We start from the raw sequence: 19,082 nt of genomic DNA on the forward strand, positions 1-19,082 counted from the left end.
TCAGCACCACCTAGATTTTCAAACACAGTCTGAATGAATCCTACTCTGCGTGGGCGTGTGGCCCCCTTGCTCGGGACTAATGTCGGCTTGTTACCACTGCTTTGACCTTCTTGACAATTTGGGGACAGGGCCCACGCCCCGTGAATTCTGCAGCTGGGCCTGCTTGCCATCACACGGGGAGGGGGACATGGGGGGACTTGGCCAGCTCCCTCAAACTTCCCCAAAGTCCAAATTTGCATCTCTTGGGATGGAACAGTCGTGACTTTTTTTTTTTTTTTTTTTTTTGGTAAAAGTGACTGTTTTCAGGCAAAGATCAGACAAATCATTCAGCGATGGGAAACTGATGTGAGGGCGAGGAAATTCCGTCCCCTCCAAGACCCGAGATGACAGAGGGGCAGCGGGGGGGTGGGGCGCGTGTCTAGGAAGGGGGGGCGGGGCTCTGCGCTCATTTTCAGACAGCTTCCTGGCCCTCTACTCCCACATGGACGCTGTCTGTGTCCAGCGTCAAGTGCAAAGCGGAGAGCTTGGGCCGGACAGGGTCTCCGCCACGAAGGAGCTCACAATCAGAAAGAGGGGTTCATCACACAAGCGGATCAACAACTTGTTTTCGGGAACCGGCACCTACACAAAAACCAGGATCGTAGGTCTGCGGAGGGAGAAGCCAGAGGGAACGATTATTTCACAGAAGTCAACTGTGATTTTCTACTCCGCCCCGGGGATACCCAGACACCTGAACGCCTGAACCGATCGACGGCAGAAAACACCACGGCGGCAAACACGCGTCGCCTGGGCAGTTCATAGGGCCCTGAATGCTCTTACTGTGTCTTTGGAGCCAGTGGCTCTGAATCTTGCACAAGGGGAAACAGATGCGGAGATAAGTGGAGGCCAGTGTGACAGCGACGTCGGGGGCTGTCCCTCCGGGTATGGGGGGCAGAGCCTGCTGTCAGAAGCCACTGCCCACGGCCATCTCCCTCTCTGGAGCGGTCACTGAGCCTAACACCGCTTGCTGTCTCTCCCTCCCTCCCCTTCCCTCTCTGTGTCTGTGTCTCTGTCTCTCCCAGGTCCCTCTGCTCCAACAGGACTTGCCTGGTTTCGGTTTCATGGAGTTGGCCTATCAGCGACTCTAGAAAGCAGGGGGTGCAGAGGGGCAAACACAAGGGCTGAGAGACGGAGCAAAGGTGGCCCAGCACATTTCTGCTCCTGCAACCAGGCCAGGGGAGACATGGCCTTACAGCTGGGGCCACCCTGTGAAGGAGCCCTGGGGACGGGGAGCTTTGGAAACACCACCCCCCCCACCTTGTCCCTTGTCCTTCTTTCCTTCCTCCACACCCACGATGGACTGGGGACCTGGCTGTCCCCTGGGAAGATGCATCCAACCGCCCTGGGCGGTCGTGGCTCCTGGGCCAGGAGCTGGGCAAGTCTCCAGTACTGTCCTCATTTCCACCTGTGAGCGAGCAGGTGGCCCCAAGAACAGCCCCGAGAGCCACAAGGAGCCTCAAGGGCCACTGTCACGTGTGCAGGGCTGGCTGCGGTCCCCAGCCCCGTCCTCAGCCTCCTGAAGTGCCCCTTCCTTTCCTGAAGATGAACCCCTCCCTTCACATCATTTGCTCTGAAATCGCCGTGCTCGCCCATAATGAAGTCAAAATGAAAAGCCAGCTGCCCGTCCAGAACCACAACTTGATTCCTTTTCGAGCAGCCCGAAGTCATGGCTGTTCCAGCACAGCTAAGTGCACAGCATGCGCAACTGGCTGTGATGAACCCCAGTGGTCACTCAGCATGAGTCTGTTCCCCAGGTTCACACAACTCCTCCACAAGCTTTACAAAAAACCCTCAGTTCTCTGTGGTTCAAGCAACGGACACAAACTAAAGAAAATGCCGTGTCTGCGCAGCGAGAGGCTGTTAATAAGACTGTCCTGCCTGTTTGCAAGTTGCCAACGGAGTAAATCTTAAAAGCCCTCGTGGCGCAGAACACAATTTTTTTGGAACCCTGTGTGGCGACGAGTGTTCACTATGCTTATCGTGGTGATCGCTTTGCAATATGCACAAATATTGAATCGGTATGTTGTCCATGGGAAACGAATGTAATGCTACGTTGCAATTATGCCCCAATTAAAAGTGCATCCATACATAAAAACAATGCCTTTCCCCGCCCCTGATACACAGAGGTGACTTTCTGCCCAGTGCCATTTCACGACATTTCTCGAGTACCTTATATGTGCCAGGAAGAGGCAGTAAAGGAATGGATATGGCTTTATTCAAGCAACTGACTACGGCATTTAACAGGCCAACGGGAGCGGGCACCTGGTCTACCTTGTCCACCGTTTTATGTGTCTGGCACAGTGTTCGTTTGCTAAACGTGTACCTGTAACCTTCGCGATTACACTATACAACTGTAATCATCGCGCACGATCTGTATATGATTTCCCTTCTATAGATGAGAAGACTGAGGCTGATAATGCAGCAGCCCGCACGAAGGCACCCGTCTAACACAACAGCGGAGCTGATCCGAACCCACAACCTCTCCACGGAGACGCGTTTTTCACTCCCGCCCGGGGCGAACCGCAGAGCCCGGGCTCGTGGTCCCAAATTTCAAACGGACAACGGGCAAGGAGTGGATGTTCCCTGTGTCCTAACAGGAAGGAAGTGTGTCCTTGGTACTACCGTGCAGGTAAAGGCAGACTCCTTCCCACAACTTCCACAGTGAAGTCAAATTATACTTATCGCATAAAATGTATGCTGTTGATCTTTGTTTTTTCCCCCTCCCGAAGAGTGAGATTGCATTACACTTATATTTGGGGGTTATTTCCTTATCGATGACACTTGTTTTGAAGGGGGCGGGTGTGTGGGGAAAACGGGCCAAGCCTATAATCTATTTAAAACGCCTTAGGTCACAGACCTCTTTAATAAAACCCATTATACCTGCCCAGAGAGAGCCCTTTCATTTTCAGATGGGTAGATTTTATTTTTGCAAATCTATCATATCACTGTGAATTACACTGTATCGTAAAAAAAAGAAATGTTCCAAGAGAAAGCTAAAGCAATCTGCGAGGTCTTTGTGTCTGGTCAGGGGGACCTTATAGGTTTTCCTAACAACTTGACAAAACAGGTCAGGAGAGCATAAAAACTTCTGGGCACTCTTATTTCATTTCTGATTCTTTTCATTTTTTCAAAAATTAGCTGCCAATCTACACATTTTCAGGATTATTCCACAGAGTATTGCTGGCACAAATAACAATGAAAAACAAGATTTCAGCAGGACAGCAGGGAATCCAATTTGGCTTTTGCCGGGCTCCCCCTCCCCCATATTTAACGGAGCCACAGAAAACGCCTCCAGTGGTACGTTCTACTGTGAACCTGCTTTTTTCAGGGCAAATTAGCTCAGATGTGCAACTCTGTCCTCACATACCTCCCCCGCCTTTGGGGCAGGAACTGGTATGCAAAAGAGGAAGGGGGGGGGGGGGGGACCGAAGAAGCCTTTTCAAAATACAGCTAAAAAGCATGCTGTTTGAAAACATTCTCAGCAAGGAGATATTTAATGCAGAAGGGAAAAGAACACAAGAATACTGCTAAATGTCATCATGGAGCCACCTGTCTCCAAGTGAGGTATAAAGAACGATGAGAGATACTGCATTACATTAGAATTTTTTTTTTTTTTAAATAGAGAAGGCAGAGTTAGAGGGACAGTTCCCTGCGCTCACCCATCTGCTCTCAAAAGCAGGTCCTGCACAGGATTTCTAGGGGCCCTAGAAGGTTCTGGCATTGTGTGATTCTCCTAGGCAGAGAAGAGACTGTAAAGGATCTGGGAAAGAGGCTAGTAAAGAATGTTCCAGCACTAGACCACAGGCTCTCAAACTACTCCCAACACTGTTTATGCGGCAACCATGGCAGAGACATTCACACTCAAAATTTACATTCACTTTTATAGGACTTTTCCTGATTCTGACTGTCCTCAGAAGCCATTTCCTAAGCAGCTTCCTCAAATATAAATGGCTTTTTACACTTCGCTTCATCACTTAAGTAAAAAAAAAAAAAAAAAATCTAAGTTTAGAATCATTCTCTTCTACCCTCTTCCCGATTTCAGAAGACCTTCATGCATGGCCAGCGACGGTGCAACAAAAATGAGATTTACACCTTTAAAAAAATATAAAAACTGCCCCAAAATAATGATGTGCACCGATATTCCCAAGAGTGCTGATGTCTTGTCATTTCTTATTACAAAGTGATGAAACAGAGGAGCATTTTCCTGTTCCTATATTGAGCCCGCTCCCCCCTCAAGTTATTTTTTTCACTTAAAAAGAAAGGATCAATACAAAGTTACAATGTTCACTAAGTGTTTTACTCAGCAACTGCCAGTGCTGTCCTCACAAAGAGAACAGTATCTTCTCTGGTCCTCTTAGCAGTGGCTTCAGTTAAGGTGTTAGTAGATCATTTCACGGACACACGTCGAACCTCAAAATGAAAACCGAACAAGCAAATCCACTGGTGCTGTATACCCATAACATTCCCCCAAATGGTAACACTACAAGTCCGCCAGACTTTTTTACATTGAAGGGCTTGTGTGAGCTGCCTTGGCGAAAGATACATTCCACTGAGACCCAAGGAAGTACACTTAGACAAATCTCCCCAGGCACGGCCGGTTGTTTACAAATACACCCACATCTGTTTATTTCCAATAACTGGGAGCCACTGCTGATATGCCCGCTGAGACCATTCTGGTAGGGACTGTAACCTTTTCTCGTTTCAGGTTAGCCTCTGCTGTCTGGGTGGGAGTGAGACAAGATCTACCAATGTACATAGGAACCTGGAGAGAAAATGTGTTCCGGAGCAAACATGTCGAGGGACTCGTGGTTGCCCAGACTTCCAGGTACCCCTTATTCCTTGCGATGGAAAAAGGCTGCTTGGCCCAGAGAGAGGGGCTGTTTCCTCCTGGCTCCAGGGAGGAGAATGTAGACAGCCTGCTGACTGACTCCCTCCACTAAAGCCACAGAGTTTCCGGGCCAAAGGGAAATTCTCTCTGCAAGAAGACACACATTCTGAGCTCCTCCGTTCTTTTTGGCAACACCCACAAATCATCAAGTAAAATCACTTAAAGTGAGGCAACTTTGCGAGAAGCGTTAAAAAATCACCTTATGTGCCCACTTTCCCACTACGTCCACACCCCACGGAATGTGGATTCAAGACCCCGGTTCCTTGAACCCTAGCCTGCGTCCCGGGAGCTGCAGGACTCCAGAATTCACCTCGCTCCCCCAACCTCAAACGGTCTCCGCTGAAGTCAGACCAAGCCGTTTCTGAGAAGAGTAGAAGGTGGAACACACATATCAGTTACTTGGTGAGAACGACCTGCTTTGACAATCCACCCAATTACAGGCAAGAAGACCGCTCAATGTTCTCAGTGGCCTCTTCAGTTGGATCGAGTTCGCAAGGAAAGTTCTAGATGTCCATTTTATTCTGGGACAGACCGAGAGCTCGGTCCCAGCGGGGCTGTAACCCAGACGTGGGTTATATGCCCAAGAGCCCCGCACAAATGACGAGGTCCATATGAACACACACACGTTCCTGGCGGGCATCAGGCCCAACCAGGGTCGCCTAGAGCCCAGTCCGTAATCCACAACCTTTGGCCTACAAGGTCCTCATGCGAACCCGGGTGTGGGGTGTCATCAGTAGAACCTCACAGAAGCTTACAACTTCCTCCTCTGTAGGGCTACAAAGAAATCGGCACGTCCTTATTTATAATTTGGCAGAAAATGCTCATGTCCGTCAGACAGCAAAACATAGGAGAGCTAATTTTGAACAGTACAACCAGATTTTTCTGCGGCCCTTAAGTAAGTGTAAATCATTTTCAATGCTTCACTTTTAAGTATTTTGTTTGTTGTTATTGTTCAGCAAGTTTCCTTTCTTTTGCAGAAGGCTCTCCTCCTCCACATGAAGCTGGAGGTTCCTGAAATCCCGGGAAACACGGGACAACTCCAGGCAGCAGGAAGCCCCGTGTAGAAAAGCCCTCAAAATTTCCAAATGAGTTTTAAAAGGGAATTAATTGCCTTATCTCTCTAACAACCTCCCATAATTAGTGGTCTGATTTCAGTTTAATGAAGTGGGATACACAATTTATCAATATGGTTCCACCGTGGATCTCTTTGCATATCACTTTAATTTTCCGCCCTACACAAAACTCAGCCACAAAGGAGGAGAAAAAGGTCAGTTTTTCAGGCTAAAAGTGGGGCTCACACTGGGGGGTCGCTGGCTCTCTCTCCTTTCCATTAAAAGCCCTGGAGGACATTTCAGAGTGTCTCAGGAACAAGCTTATAAAAGATCAATTCCTCATTTTCATTTCTCCTGAAGATTCTAAAGTAAACATTCCCCCCCCACCCCCACCGACCTTAGGGCTAAGGAGGTATCTCATTTGCTCTGAGTTTGCCAGCGAAAATCTGACTCAAGGACCAAAAAGCACCCCCCAAAAAACGGACGAATCAATGTCCACGGTGGAACTCTTAGCTTTGGAAAGGAGTCGGACCCACATGGCTCAATTGTTCCAAATGACCAGAAAACGCCTTGGAGGGTTGATATCGGCGCGATCTCGAAAATGGAGCTTAAAGTCCCACCTCGGTATGGATAAGAGCGCTTAAAAATACTTCATGCCGCTCTTTGTCAGTTGTTTGTACAGCCTCTGCAAGCCACCCCCCCCCCCACCCAAGAAAGAAGCAAGACGGAGGGAGGGCAGGGAAGGAGGGCAGAGGAAGGATGCTGGGTGCGCCCTTCACATCCCACGGTCCCCCGAGCCCCCCGGCCTGGCAGCTGGGCACCATATCCATTACGCTAACTTTTGGCGCGAAAACGGCAGGAAGAGAGTCAGATTTCCTTTAGCAGTGAGCTGATTGCCGGAGAAAAATGAATCATTGCACACTTGAGTGAGAAAATATGAAGAAGGCACTTTCCCACTAATTAGGGCCCATTCTGGGCAATCCGTTAAGCAGTGGCCCCTGCGCCACGAGCCATCAGGAGGTGGGGCACGGGAACACCCGAAAGCAGCGCGTGCAAATGGTGCATAATGACGCTCTCCATCACCCCAGACAGGCGGCGCAGGGGTGCGGGGCAGGGGCTGGGCAGGGGCCACACCGGCTCTCCCCCGTCTATGCAAGCGCAGCAGAGAAAGCGCGGGGCACTCACCGGTGAGCGCGTGCCTCCCAGAGACCTACGGGCGCTGCCTTTTGAGGACTGGGGTGGGGTCTTCGGACCCTGGGCCGCGTGGAGTCCCCTCGACTCAGCCGCCTGAGAGGGACCCTGCTGTCCCCCGGGGTGGCGGCCTGTCTCCTCCACCACCGCCTGCACACTCCACTGGGGCGGAGAGAAAGGTGGGACCATTTGCCAAATATGCAAAAAAGGAGGGAAGATAGTTTTCTCTCAGGAAAACACAGGCAGGAAGGGAGCCTTGCGCTTCCTGCCCTGACCAAAACGGGTTCAGAGATTATGAGGACGGCTGAGCTGACAGGCTTGCGGTGGAAGATGGAGGGAGCTCTTTGAGTCAACAGGAATTGAGGGCTCCCCGAAGGCAGAAATGGCTACACGGGAGAAGGGAAACAGGGCCAGACCTGCGCCGGGCAAGACAGAGGCCCCCAGGCCTGGCTGTCTGGGCTTTCGCCACGTCTGACAGAGCATCGCGGGTGGGTCACTGGGGGCACCTGTGGCAGCGGCCTGTTTATCACAGCAAAGTCAGACAAGGACAAAAAGCCATCGGAAGCCTGTAGGCCGCGGCCTGTAGGTGTAGGCCTCGGCCGGTGCCCCGCAGGCCCTTCTCAGGGGTGACCCCCCCGCCCCCAGCGACACACACACAGAGGTGGCCCTGCCCCCTCTCCCCACAGGAACTTCTGCAAAGCGGCTTTGGGTTGGCTGCCTCTCACTCGTCCTCGTCCCCACACAGCATCTCACGCCTCACGTTCCATCACGTCTTAAAGACATTTGCCAGAGTAGCACACAACGTTTAAAAACCGCGTCTGAGGAAAGCTATGAAAGCGACAGCCTGGCAGGGCGGGTGTCACGGGAGCCACAGAGAGAGGAGCCGGGTGCAGAGTTGCTTCTCAAACTGCACAAAGCACCGCCGCCCCCTCTGGTCTCCACAGGGAACCAGCCACGTTGCGGTCGCTGGAGTTGGGTCTGGGGTGTGAGAGTCCCCAACGGGCCCCGCTGCTATTTCCTACCTTATCTGACTTTGAAGCTTGCGTGTGTGTGTGTGTGTGTGTGTGTGTGTGTGTGTGTGTCTGCCCCTCCCCTGCTTGCTTGCTCTCTCTCTCTCTCTCAAAAATAAATAAAAAATAAATTTAAAAAAAAATCAACAGACCCACCCCAGACGGGGAGTAACCTTAAGCACCGGGGGCCAGACAGAAGCAGCATCTGGTCAGAAGCCCGAGGCACAATCCCTGGGAAGGCCTGTGAGCCTCACACATCACAAGCATTGCCAGAGAACCAACAAGAGGCATGGGTTCGTTCTCAGTGCCGGAGCCACTGGGGGAATCTCCATTAGAATAAGGCAACGGAAACCAATACTTATTTCATAGCGAAATGATTTCATAATCACAAAGCTTAGAAGATGGGAAAAACGCACACGAGCCATGAAACGGTGTTATCCTTGACGGATTCTGGGTTCACTGCAAAGCCATAACCTGCACACACAGTCTTGGGCAGACGCCCAAAGTACTGACATCGTTTACGTCTCAACTCAACAGCATAAAGAGGAAAATCCATCGCGCTTTAGTAAAAGGCAAAAACCAACCGAACAAACAGAACCGAAAAGGAGGGGCTTTATTACTCACGTCAGGTCTGTGTGATGTGAAAACTCTCACCCTGCCCCTATGCCTCCCTCTCCACGCCAGCTCTGTGTGTGTGTGTGTGTGTGTGTGTGTGTGTGTGTGTGTGTGTGTGCATGTGCAGAGACTCATAGAATTTATTTCCTGTATCTGTTCACACACACCTGATCTTGAAGCACACACGGGACTCGTGTACGTGTGGGGGTAGGGGCATTTCATCACATGGAGTCCACCATGTTCCCCCAAATTTCCAAAGTTTGACATGTATGTTGACAATGTGCAACTGCATTACCTAAGCATGAGACACACAAATCCAAATCAAAGGGGGGATCCCCCCAAAACAACCATCATCCTCGAACGCTTCAGTCTCTCGCCAAGCGACAAAGACACGGTGGCCCCCAGCACACCTGAGCTTCAGACCTCTTGGCCAGGAAATTCACCAAGCTCTTAATGTCTCAACAAAGGAACCGGTGCCACGGACGGCCACGGTTTACCTTCCCTCACGAGGCTGTGGACCAACTTCTCCAAAGCGTCCAACATCACACATGCACAGTTTTCTTTACAGACCCGCCAACTCATCCCGCGAGACCACACTACTGGGCTATTACGGCCACCAGGCTCCTGAATTCCGAGGAGGTATAATTAATTCCTCAAGGTGCAGCATTTCACTGAAAATGCTGGTGAATTAAACAAACAAGCATGCTGGGATTTACAGAGCCCCTGCCTTCAACTACCACCAGGAAGCAAAACGGGAAGATGGCACGGCCACTGAACTCAATAACACGGTCTCGCATCAGCCCGGGTGGACTTTAAGACCGGGAAGCACGTTTTTGTTTTTGTTTTTGTTTTTGTTTTTTTTTGCCATGTAAAAAAGGTACCAACACATATGTTCCTGGAAAGTTTTGAAATCACATACATGATATCAAGCCAGAACTGTATGAGATTTGAAGACGTGACATCATTATTTACATGTATGCACACGAGTTCTGTTTTAACACATTCTGCATATCCTATGATGTAAGCAGGTAATCTTCCTGCCACGGATACTTGTCACTGTTTAAAATTTTAGCCACGTTGCCAAATAATCTGATTTGTCGCCGAAACAATTCTGACACATGGAATGCCGAAACATACTCAAACGGCAGCTTTAAAATTCCATATGAAAGATGAGTCCCATTGACCCCCTCAAACGTCTCCAAACAAAGAAAGAAATCCAAGAGGCTCCAACCGTTTCCTGCTGGTTTCTCTCTCCTCTCAGCTCAAAACCAAGTGAACCCATCTTTGCAACCGTTTCCATTTCTATGAAAGTTGAAATATTGTACACATTACATATCTTCTAATTCCATAAATTTTCCTCCCTGAACAGGAGTTGGTTTGGGTGGCAAGTAGATATTTTCTTCAAGAGAAGTTTGAGTCTCCAAGTTCAAAAACAAGGTGTCTGGGAGCAGCAATGGGGGTGGGGGGAGGCAGGGGAGGGGAACAAGCAGCAAGCTGGCTGAGCCAAGCACGCTGCCTTGAATTCGCTCTGGGCCGGCTGCAGCCCGGGGCGGGGAGAAGGAAAACAGGGTTGGCAATGCCTGTCCAGACGCTGCGGACTTTCTGCTCTCCGCATGTCACACTCTGTGCCTCCAAATTGGAAGAAAAAACAGTCTCATCGTCACTAGGTTCCTCCGGAATCACCGAGGATCCTTGACCTTTTTTTTTTTTTTTAAATACATTTTCAAATACACCCACCAGTAACCTGACGCCTTCTTGCCAGGGCGTTTGGAAACCTAATCGCCAAAATTGCAGTCAGCAAAGGAACCACTAACTTTTCAGACCGGGATAATTCTTCATTTGGCAGAAAGCAAGTTCAGACGCGATCTAATGGTTTTTCAGGACAAGCAAAAGGCTGGCCCCTCAGAGATCAGGAGAGAAAGCTCTCCCTGGGTGACTTTATAAAGCCTGGCTTCCGTCACCTCTAGGCACATATCAATTTAAATGCAACGGGCGCTGGACCGTCCTCCCCGTGGTGACAGCGGGGCGGCTCACTAGTGTCCCACGCCGGCCTGGCCCTGCGCCTTCGGTCACCGCACAAGTTGGCGGCGGAGGCTTTGACAAAAGTCAGCGCTCTCCCTATCCCCAGAAAGGAGAGGCGGACCTGAGCGAAAGCAGGGGTCACAGCTCTTACTGCCTTGTCTTTTCATTCTCTACCTCTCTGTTTTTTTTAAGCCACCGGCTACTCTGAGTTTTCCTACTGAAATTCAATTGGAAAACACTCACGTGGACGTGTGCGTCGCACTTTGGGGGCCGAGACCGATCCTCGGGCGCGAACAGCAACCTCGGGGCCGGGGCTCCCTCTGCCCCGCCGGGCTCGCCCGGGGCCGACCGCCTCGCCACCTCCAAGGTCCCGGCCGGGCTCGGGCTCGGCGGCGCTGCGCGGGGACCCGGGGACCGTGGCCGCAGTCGCCGCCCCGGGCCGCGCACGCACTTGTTAGAGCGCCCTGCTAACTCGGCCGTCAGGCTCTTCCCAGCTTTCTTTCACAACGACTTCCTGAAGTTGCTCACTCGCCCGGTTCCCCATTTCTCCGCCACCATCCCCCCCACCCCACCCCCCCTCCCCTCCTCTGCCGGCTCCGACCCGGCTTTCGCGCTCGCTGCCGGCCGGCCGCCCCGCGCGCACAGCGCCGCCCACGGGCCGCGCACCTGGGCCCCCTCCGCGCAGCGCCCCTGCGCCCCGCCACCTGCGGCCGCCCGCGCTCCGCAAACTTTGGGGGAGGCGCACCCCTCCGGCCGACCGCTCCGCCGGCCCGCAGCCGCCCCGCCCCGCGCGCTCCGCCCTGCCCTCGCCCGGCTTGCTGCCCCGGAACGCGGAGCGGGACCCGGGGGGCGCGGGGCGCGGAGCCGGGCGCTCGGCCTGGCGCGGAGGGGGACTCGGAGCGGGGCGCGGGTCCGGGCGCGGAGAGGGACTCGGAGCGGGGCGCGGGTCCGGGTGCGGAGGGGGACCGGGAGCGGGACGCACAGACGGGCGTGTAGCGGGACGAGGACCCGGGGCGCGTAGCTGGGCGCGCCGCCTTCGCCCCAGCCTCCGCCGCCGGGTCGCCGGCTCCCGCGGTGCGGTCCGACCGCAACTCCGGGACCGCGCGCACAAACTTTGCCGGGGCGCGGGGCTGGGTCCCGCCCCCCCCCCCCCCGTCCCCACTCCCACCCCCACTCCCACTCCAGGGCCGCCGGGGCGGCGGCGGGCGCGGGCCGTACCTGCTGGCGCCGCCGCCGGCTGCAGCCCGCTCGCCCGCGCCGGGCCCGCTCGGCGCGCCGCCGCCACCCCCGCGCGCAGCGCGCCCCGGCCCTCCCCTCGCCGCCGCGCTTCCTCATTCCAGCGCCGCATCGCGCCGCGGCCCCGCGCGGCAGGTGGCGGCCGGCTTTCTGCGCCCCGGCCCGGGTGGCGGCATCGGCCGCGGCGCCGCGGGGCCCGCGCTTAACCCTTGGGGACCCGGCGCGGGCGACGCGCGCGCGGGGCGGCCGGAGGCGGCGGCGGGGCGGGGGGTGCCGCTCGCCCCGCCGCGGGGACTCCGGGGACCCGGGACATCGTGAGGCACTTTCCCCGGTGTCTGGGGTGGGGAGCGTCCGTTGCCCGCCCGGCTCCACGTCCCTCGAAATGGGGCCACTGGGCTCCCCGTTTCCGGCTGCGACCCCGGGTGAGGAGTGCCCACCCGAGGGGGTGGGAAAAGTTGATCCTCCGCAAGTGAGGGGAAGGTGCGATTCATTTTCCCAGACAACCAATGGAATACCTCTCGTCTCTCTTCCCTCCCACCTGCTCAGGCAGAAGTTAGGATCGCGCCTTCCATCTTGGTCTGCGTGCACACCCAGGTGTGACAGGGCGGCCGCGGGAGGAGGTGACAGCGAAGGCCTTGGCACCTCAGACCCCCCCCCCCTTCCCCGAGCCCCGAAGCACGCGAGGAAGGCGCTGCGTGTGTCTCGTTGAGACAGGAATGCGGGCTCTAACCGCGCACCTCTTGACGCCCGTCACTCTCATTAGCCGGGCCCCACCCGAGCGGGAGCCAGGCGATGGTGTGCTGTTTGAGCAGAAGAGGGAGAATCCTGAATGCAGGCGATTTGTCCCCATCCCCCTTGGGCGTTAAGGGAGGGATGGAGACCAGCGAGCTGCGGGCCCTGCCCTTCAGGACTTGCAGGGGCGCATCCGGAAAGGTACCCCTGCACGGGAGAGAGGAGATCCAGTGCAGATCCTGGGGAGGGCCAAATGATGCCTTCCTGCAGGAGAGTGAGGAAGTGCGCCCCTGGGCCCGGAGGGAGCTCGGGGGTGCAGGCCTTGCAGGTGGACAGAACAGCGCAAAGGTGACAGGTGGAAAATGTCACTTTGGGCAGTTGAGTGGGGCAGGGACGGGAGACCACCGGGAAGGCTGTGGCCGGCCTGGCTGAGGAGGCTGCTGGTGGCAGGGCCCAGACAGTCCTGGACCGGCTTTGCCTGGTGCCATCTCTGGGAGAAATGTCCTCTACCCTCCACGAACCCCAGGCAGCGGGACATGTTCTTCCTGGACCACTTCCACAACTCCTACCACTGAATTAGTGCTAAGAGAAACCCTGAGATTCTGAGCCCAGAGCCTGTTAACTCCCCCTGCTTAGAGCCCAGAGGAAGTGGAGCTAGTAAAAAGGTCCATGGCTTTAATCCCTAGCCCACCCCTTACCTATATGACCGTAGGCAAGTCACTGAACCTCTGAGCCTCATTGGCCTTATCTGCAAAAGAAGTCAGTGCCACTGCATTGCTCTTCATTGCAAGAGTCCTTGTCAGGATTCTATGAGTCAATAGACATAAGGTTCAAAGCCCAGGGAGGCCAAAAATGTAGTGGAGAGGTTAGAGGATACCTCTGGTTCTTAGAGGCACACAACACCCTTAGCCCCCAGTGTGTCTCTTTAAATGTGTGTCATGGGTCCCCAGGAGTGAGAATCAAGGACTCAGGCCAAGGCATTTCCTCCTGGGGCAGAAGAGTAAGAGGTGAAGGACCCGATAGTTGATGCTGTGTGGTCTTGGCCGAGTTCCTGAACTTCTCTGAGCTTCCATTTCCCCATGTACAGCTGGGTAGGAATAAGGTAAGCCGCCTCACAGGATTGTTTGTGGATCGTGTTTCACATATGACAGTTCTTGCCGTCTGCTGATAGCAGAGAAAGGACTCTGAGCGGTCACTAGTGTTCATCGTGAGCCCTGCTAGCTACCAGTGTCTTGTTGAGTTGGAGAGCAAGCTGGGAAGAACCAGGCTTCATGGTCCACCCGCCCCCCCGCCCCCACTCCAAAACAGGTAGAGGACAAGAATCCTGCTGTGACCTGGGCTCTGTGGATAGACACCAAGGCCTCGGAGAGGCTGCTTAAATCATCAATAAAAGCACGTTGGAGGGAAAAACTTAGCAGGGGAAATTGAAACAGGTGATGCTTTTTTAAAAAAAAAAAATTATAGCTCTAAAGTCATTTTGTTTCTTTAGAATAGATACATAATAATGTTGCAGCATTTAACGAAGGGCAGCCTAGTTTATTCAGACAATAACTGTCAAATTAGCAATTTTTCTTCTTTTGCGATATTACCAAAAGAACAAAGAGCCCCTATAGAATGAATCACAGACTACTTACTCAGAGCTTACTCTAATAAGGGAATCCTGCTATGGGCACTTTTGTTCTGGCAGAGACTAGAGACGGTTCTAAGGAGAATGAGTTTTAAGCAGAAGACGGATGGTTGATTCGCACTTTCATTTCTTACTACCTGTGTGAGTCTTGGCAAGTTACTCAACCTCTCTGAGCTTCCGGTCTGTCCTCTGCAGAGCATACCAACTTAACAATGGTGTTGATGGAATGAGGTGAAATTAAGTGAGCTGGTGTATGCAATTTGCCGTGGCTATAATTGTATTTTGCTTCCATTAAAAAATATCTGTTAAACGGCAAAGGATGAACATCCCTTTTTCCTGCAGCCGTTGGGAAATAGCAGGAATAATCCTGAAGTAACAGGAAAAGTTCATAAAAAAAAAAAAATTCTATCGTCTTTCTACAATGCTGAAGTAATGCAGAACGCACACAGTTTCGTCTGTAAAGGAACAGGAACACGAACGAAGAGACCAGGACGTGGATGGAATTTTTGCAACAAGGACTCTGCTTCTTTGGTTTCTTGTCCCTACTTTTCACCACCCCCAGCTTCTGCTTCTGCTGTTTTTGAAAACCAACAGTTGCTGGTCTGGGGCAAGATTCTTGACCATTTTTTCCTGAGGCTCACTGCCTTGGGTTTGGCTTTTTCTAAGCACAGAAGGGTGGCTCCCACTCCTTTTGGAAGGGAAGGAGCAGGACACGGGCCAGGACTGCCCGGCCAGCCGCACGGAGACCCCGCAGGATGTTCCGTTTCCTGCCACGTTTAAAAGGCCCTCTCTGGAGGCTCCGTTGCTCCTGGCTTTGAAACCCACAGAAATTCAGCAGCTCTCCTCATCGTTCACATTTCCGCCTCTCGATCTGAATCGAGGATGTGTCGCAGCTGACAACCAAATTCTTCCCACTTTATGACAATTCCTTTCGCTTTATTCCCCTTGGAATTTGTCAGAAGACACTTAGATTCTCAAAACTGGTGACTTTTTAATCAACACCGTTTGGTTGGAAGAGACTGAAAAGCAAACTAGGTCGGATATAACGACTTGGAGAAGAATAGATTTACCCAGAAAGCTTTCTGATGAAAAGTTGTTGAAGATGTTTTGGCGGACTACAGGAAAAGTAAATCTTGATCTGGCCTGAACAGATGAGAATAAAGACAGAGGGACGGGTCTGCACCCAGGCGATTCCACTGTGTTATAGGAGCAAGATTAGAACAGGATTGTGGAGTTCTAAGTCTGCTGGTGGCACATCTCCATTCACTTATTCAACGAGCATGTATTCAGGGACAGCTACCGTTACAACTGGTACTTGAGAGGCAGGAAGTCCCAATAAAGGCATAACGTGTGGTCTTATCCTGAAGGGGCTCCAGCCCAGTAAATCAGAAACAATTGCATTTCCATGCAAAACGCGTCATGGTCAACTTGAACACACAGCCTGTGGACACACAAAAGGGCAAAGCCACTAAGTGGTTGCTAGATTTTTTTTTAAATGTTTGTTTATTTATTTTGAGAGAGAGAGAGAGAGAGAAATAGAGAACAAGAAGGGAAGGGGCAGAGAAAAAGAGAGAGAGAGAGAGAGAGAGAGAGAGGGAATCCCAAGCAGGCTCCGTGCTGTCAGCACAGAGCGGGGTGACATGGGGCTCTGTCTCACGAACCCTGAGAGCCTAAATAGAGAATCAGACACTCAACCGACTGAGCCACCCAGGGGACCCTGAGGTGCTTGATTTCTAAGTGGTTAGCCTGGGAGACAAATCTTGGTCAGGTTTTTTAACTACGCCCCGTGCCCTATCCCTCCAAAGACTGATTCCCTTGAGACATCCTTCCCCAATTGGAGGCAAGTGTTTCCTGCTTGTCCCCTTTCAATTTTGTATTTCCCGTAAGGCCGGATCACCTGTCCTGACAGCATGCATCTTGGTGAAGGGACCAGACGGTTTCTAAGTGGTTAGCCTGGGAGACAAATCTTGGTCAGGTTTTTTAACTACGCCCCGTGCCCTATCCCTCCAAAGACTGATTCCCTTGAGACATCCTTCCCCAATTGGAGGCAAGTGTTTCCTGCTTGTCCCCTTTCAATTTTTTATTTCCCGTAAGGCCGGATCACCTGTCCTGACAGCATGCATCTTGGTGAAGGGACCAGACGGGCACTTCCAGGAAAAGACTAAGGTTTATGAGCAGGCTTTCCAATCTGTAAAGTCCACCGACATGGAGTCTAGTTACTTCTCTACTGGTCTAGCAGCTTTCTCTTCTGGGTGTTAATGAATCACAAATCTTTCCCATCTAGTCTCGAAAGGAAGTGGGGTCGTTTTGGAGAGGGGGTTGAGGTGGAGGGCCCTGTGGTGGGAAGTGTCCTGAAAACCTGGGTGTCTCTCCCCTCTGCACACAGGGTCACCGTAGGAACCTAGCTGAGTCACCCCAGTGCCCTGAGCATCAGGTTCAGGGAAAAGAAATCCCGCTGCATGGAGTTGGCACGGGGAGTAAATGAGAGCACGGATGTAGGTCTTTCATCATGGTATGTAGTCATCAGCGTTCGACTCCCCCGCCTGCATTTCCATCAAGGTTCTTAGAGCGACATCCAGCAGAAAGCAGGCGAGACGAAAGGAGCATTGCCTGGACGATGTTCCCACATTCACAGCTGGGGACGGACCTTGATCTGGTTGCAAATAGATTGTTTCTGTGCTCAGAGCGTTTGCTGCCAGGCCCAGCTGGTTCCAGGAGCCGTAAGTGGGTGTCTGTCTCCCGCTTTCAAGTTTCCAAAAACTTCCACAAGCGTTTCATTTGAACTTGTTGATACGGGTGAAGTGGGTATTCAGTGGGCCACGTGTGCCTGGGTTTGCCCTGCGTCACTGGCCTCTCGGCCTCCTTCCGAAGGCACGGGAGCTCCCCGGACATCGTCTTTGGGCTGACGTCTGCGGTTCTGATCTCCCCTAGGATCAAAGACTTGTGCATCTTTCAGCCTCCTTGATAGCCTGACCTGCGCATCTATAGCTGGCTTCTTGTATTCACCATGTCCCCACCCCGAATCCCCTCAAACCTTTCCCCTCAAACCTGTGTCACCGCATCGGATCCAATAGCAATGGGAAATTGCCAAGGTCAGGACTTTGGGGGCATTCTCGATGGCTCCCTTCTTCCTCCCCTCCCTCGATCGGGACCCTCTGCTGGCTCTGCCTCCAACAGGTGTCAGTAACCCAACCTCCCGCCTCCACTGCAACCACACGGGTCCAAACTCCGCCACCTTCCGCCTGCAGACTGGGGGGGCTCCGAACGGCTCTCTACTCCTGTCCTTGCCCCTCGTAGTACGCAGGGAGGGCCTGAGGAAAAGCTCATCAGATCATGCACTTCTCCGCTGGACTCAGGTCCAGCCACTAACTGTGTCCTTTGCTCACTGGTCTCCAGCTGCTTGGCTTGGCTTTGCTGGTCCTCAAGCACCAGCCATGGCTCAAGGCACCTGCCGTTCTCTGGACGCCTGCCCGCCTGCCCTCTTTCCTGCTTCGAGTCTTTGCTCAAATGTCATCTCAGCTCCGGGACAGTCATGGCCCACCCTCCATAAAGGCGTAACAACGCTACCCGCACCCAAGCATCCTCTAAAAAGAGGATGTCTTTGCATTACATTTTTTAAAAAATATGTTTATTTTTGAGAGAGAGACAGAGAGAGAGAGAGAGAGAGAGAGAGAGAGAGACAGAGCAAGAGCCGGGGAGGGGCAGAGAGACAGAATGAGACACAGAATCCAAAGCAGGCCCCAGGGTCTGAGCTGTCAGCACAGAGCCCGACACAGGGCTCGAACTCACGAACTGTGAGATCATGACCTGAGCCAAGGCCTCAGATACTTAACGGACTGAGCCACCCAGGCGCTCCTTCTTTACATTTTACACAGCGCTTATCTTCCAACATGCTCTATTGTTAACATTTGTTTTGTTTACTCTCTGTGAAGACAGAGGATTTTTTTTTTTTTTGCTCTGTTTTGTTTTCTCAGTGCCCAGAACGAGAACATTCAGTGGATATTTCCACTTATTGGTTCCACACTTGAAGGGTTCATCGGACTGTTTTCTAAATCAGGCAAAACAATTTTGTTTAAATTATATGGCAGGGATGCCTGGGTGGCTCAGCCAGTCAAGCATCTGACTCTAGATTTGGGCTCAGGTCATGGTGTCACAGTTTGTGGGCTCGAGCCCTGCAACAGGTTCGGGGCTGACAGCGCTGAGCCTGCCTGGGGTTCTCGCTCTCTCCCTCTCTCTGCCCCTCCCCCACACGCTCTCTATCTCTCTCAAAGGAAAGAAACAAACTTGAAAAATTATGCGACAAGGAGCTGTTACGCTGTTTTTCTGATCTGCGTAGGAAGTGTGTTTTCCTTGTCGTGTAGCTGGACGGAGTCACGTTCCCTTTCTGTCCTTCTGTCTGGGGCTCTCAGCTCATTCTCATAGTCATGCTGTTTCTTCACCTATGGAATGCTCCCTGAGCAGTGATGGGTTCAGCACAGAATGTCCTGCATTTCACTCCTTCCTTGGTCTTCCTTAGGTGTAGTTCACTCCTTCCTCGGGCATGAACGCTTCTGTGGACTTTCAAGTTATTTTTCCGAAGGAAGCAAGTGATGACTTACATCCGTAATGCTTCGGATTCATGATGAAGTTTCCTTCATCCTGTTCTGGTAGTGTGGGGGCAATTCTCCGGA

At 52.6% G+C, this 19,082-nt stretch overlaps 1 protein-coding gene across 18 annotated transcripts in view; it reads right to left on the reverse strand.

Moving 5' to 3' along the window:
- IKZF1 (IKAROS family zinc finger 1) overlaps positions 1-12,614 on the reverse strand; it is a 101,410-nt gene extending 88,796 nt beyond the window's left edge. For 3 of the 18 annotated variants that reach the window (XM_086697111.1, XM_086697099.1, XM_086697096.1), the window contains exon 1: positions 12,036-12,178. In XM_086697111.1, coding sequence (XP_086553237.1) covers positions 12,036-12,165 — 130 coding nt within the window. In that variant the 5' untranslated portion in view covers positions 12,166-12,178. Of the gene's footprint in view, positions 1-7,164; positions 8,777-8,804; positions 8,851-11,060; positions 11,372-12,035; positions 12,185-12,591 lie in introns of those variants that run through there. The other 15 variants (XM_086697110.1, XM_086697095.1, XM_086697100.1 and 12 more) reach the window with 13 other exon arrangements.
- Positions 12,615-19,082: the final 6,468 nt, after the last annotated feature.

This window comes from Puma concolor, chromosome A2, assembly GCF_028749965.1.
Source record: "Puma concolor isolate L17-30 chromosome A2, mPumCon1.1.hap2, whole genome shotgun sequence".
NCBI lineage: Eukaryota > Metazoa > Chordata > Mammalia > Carnivora > Felidae > Puma > Puma concolor.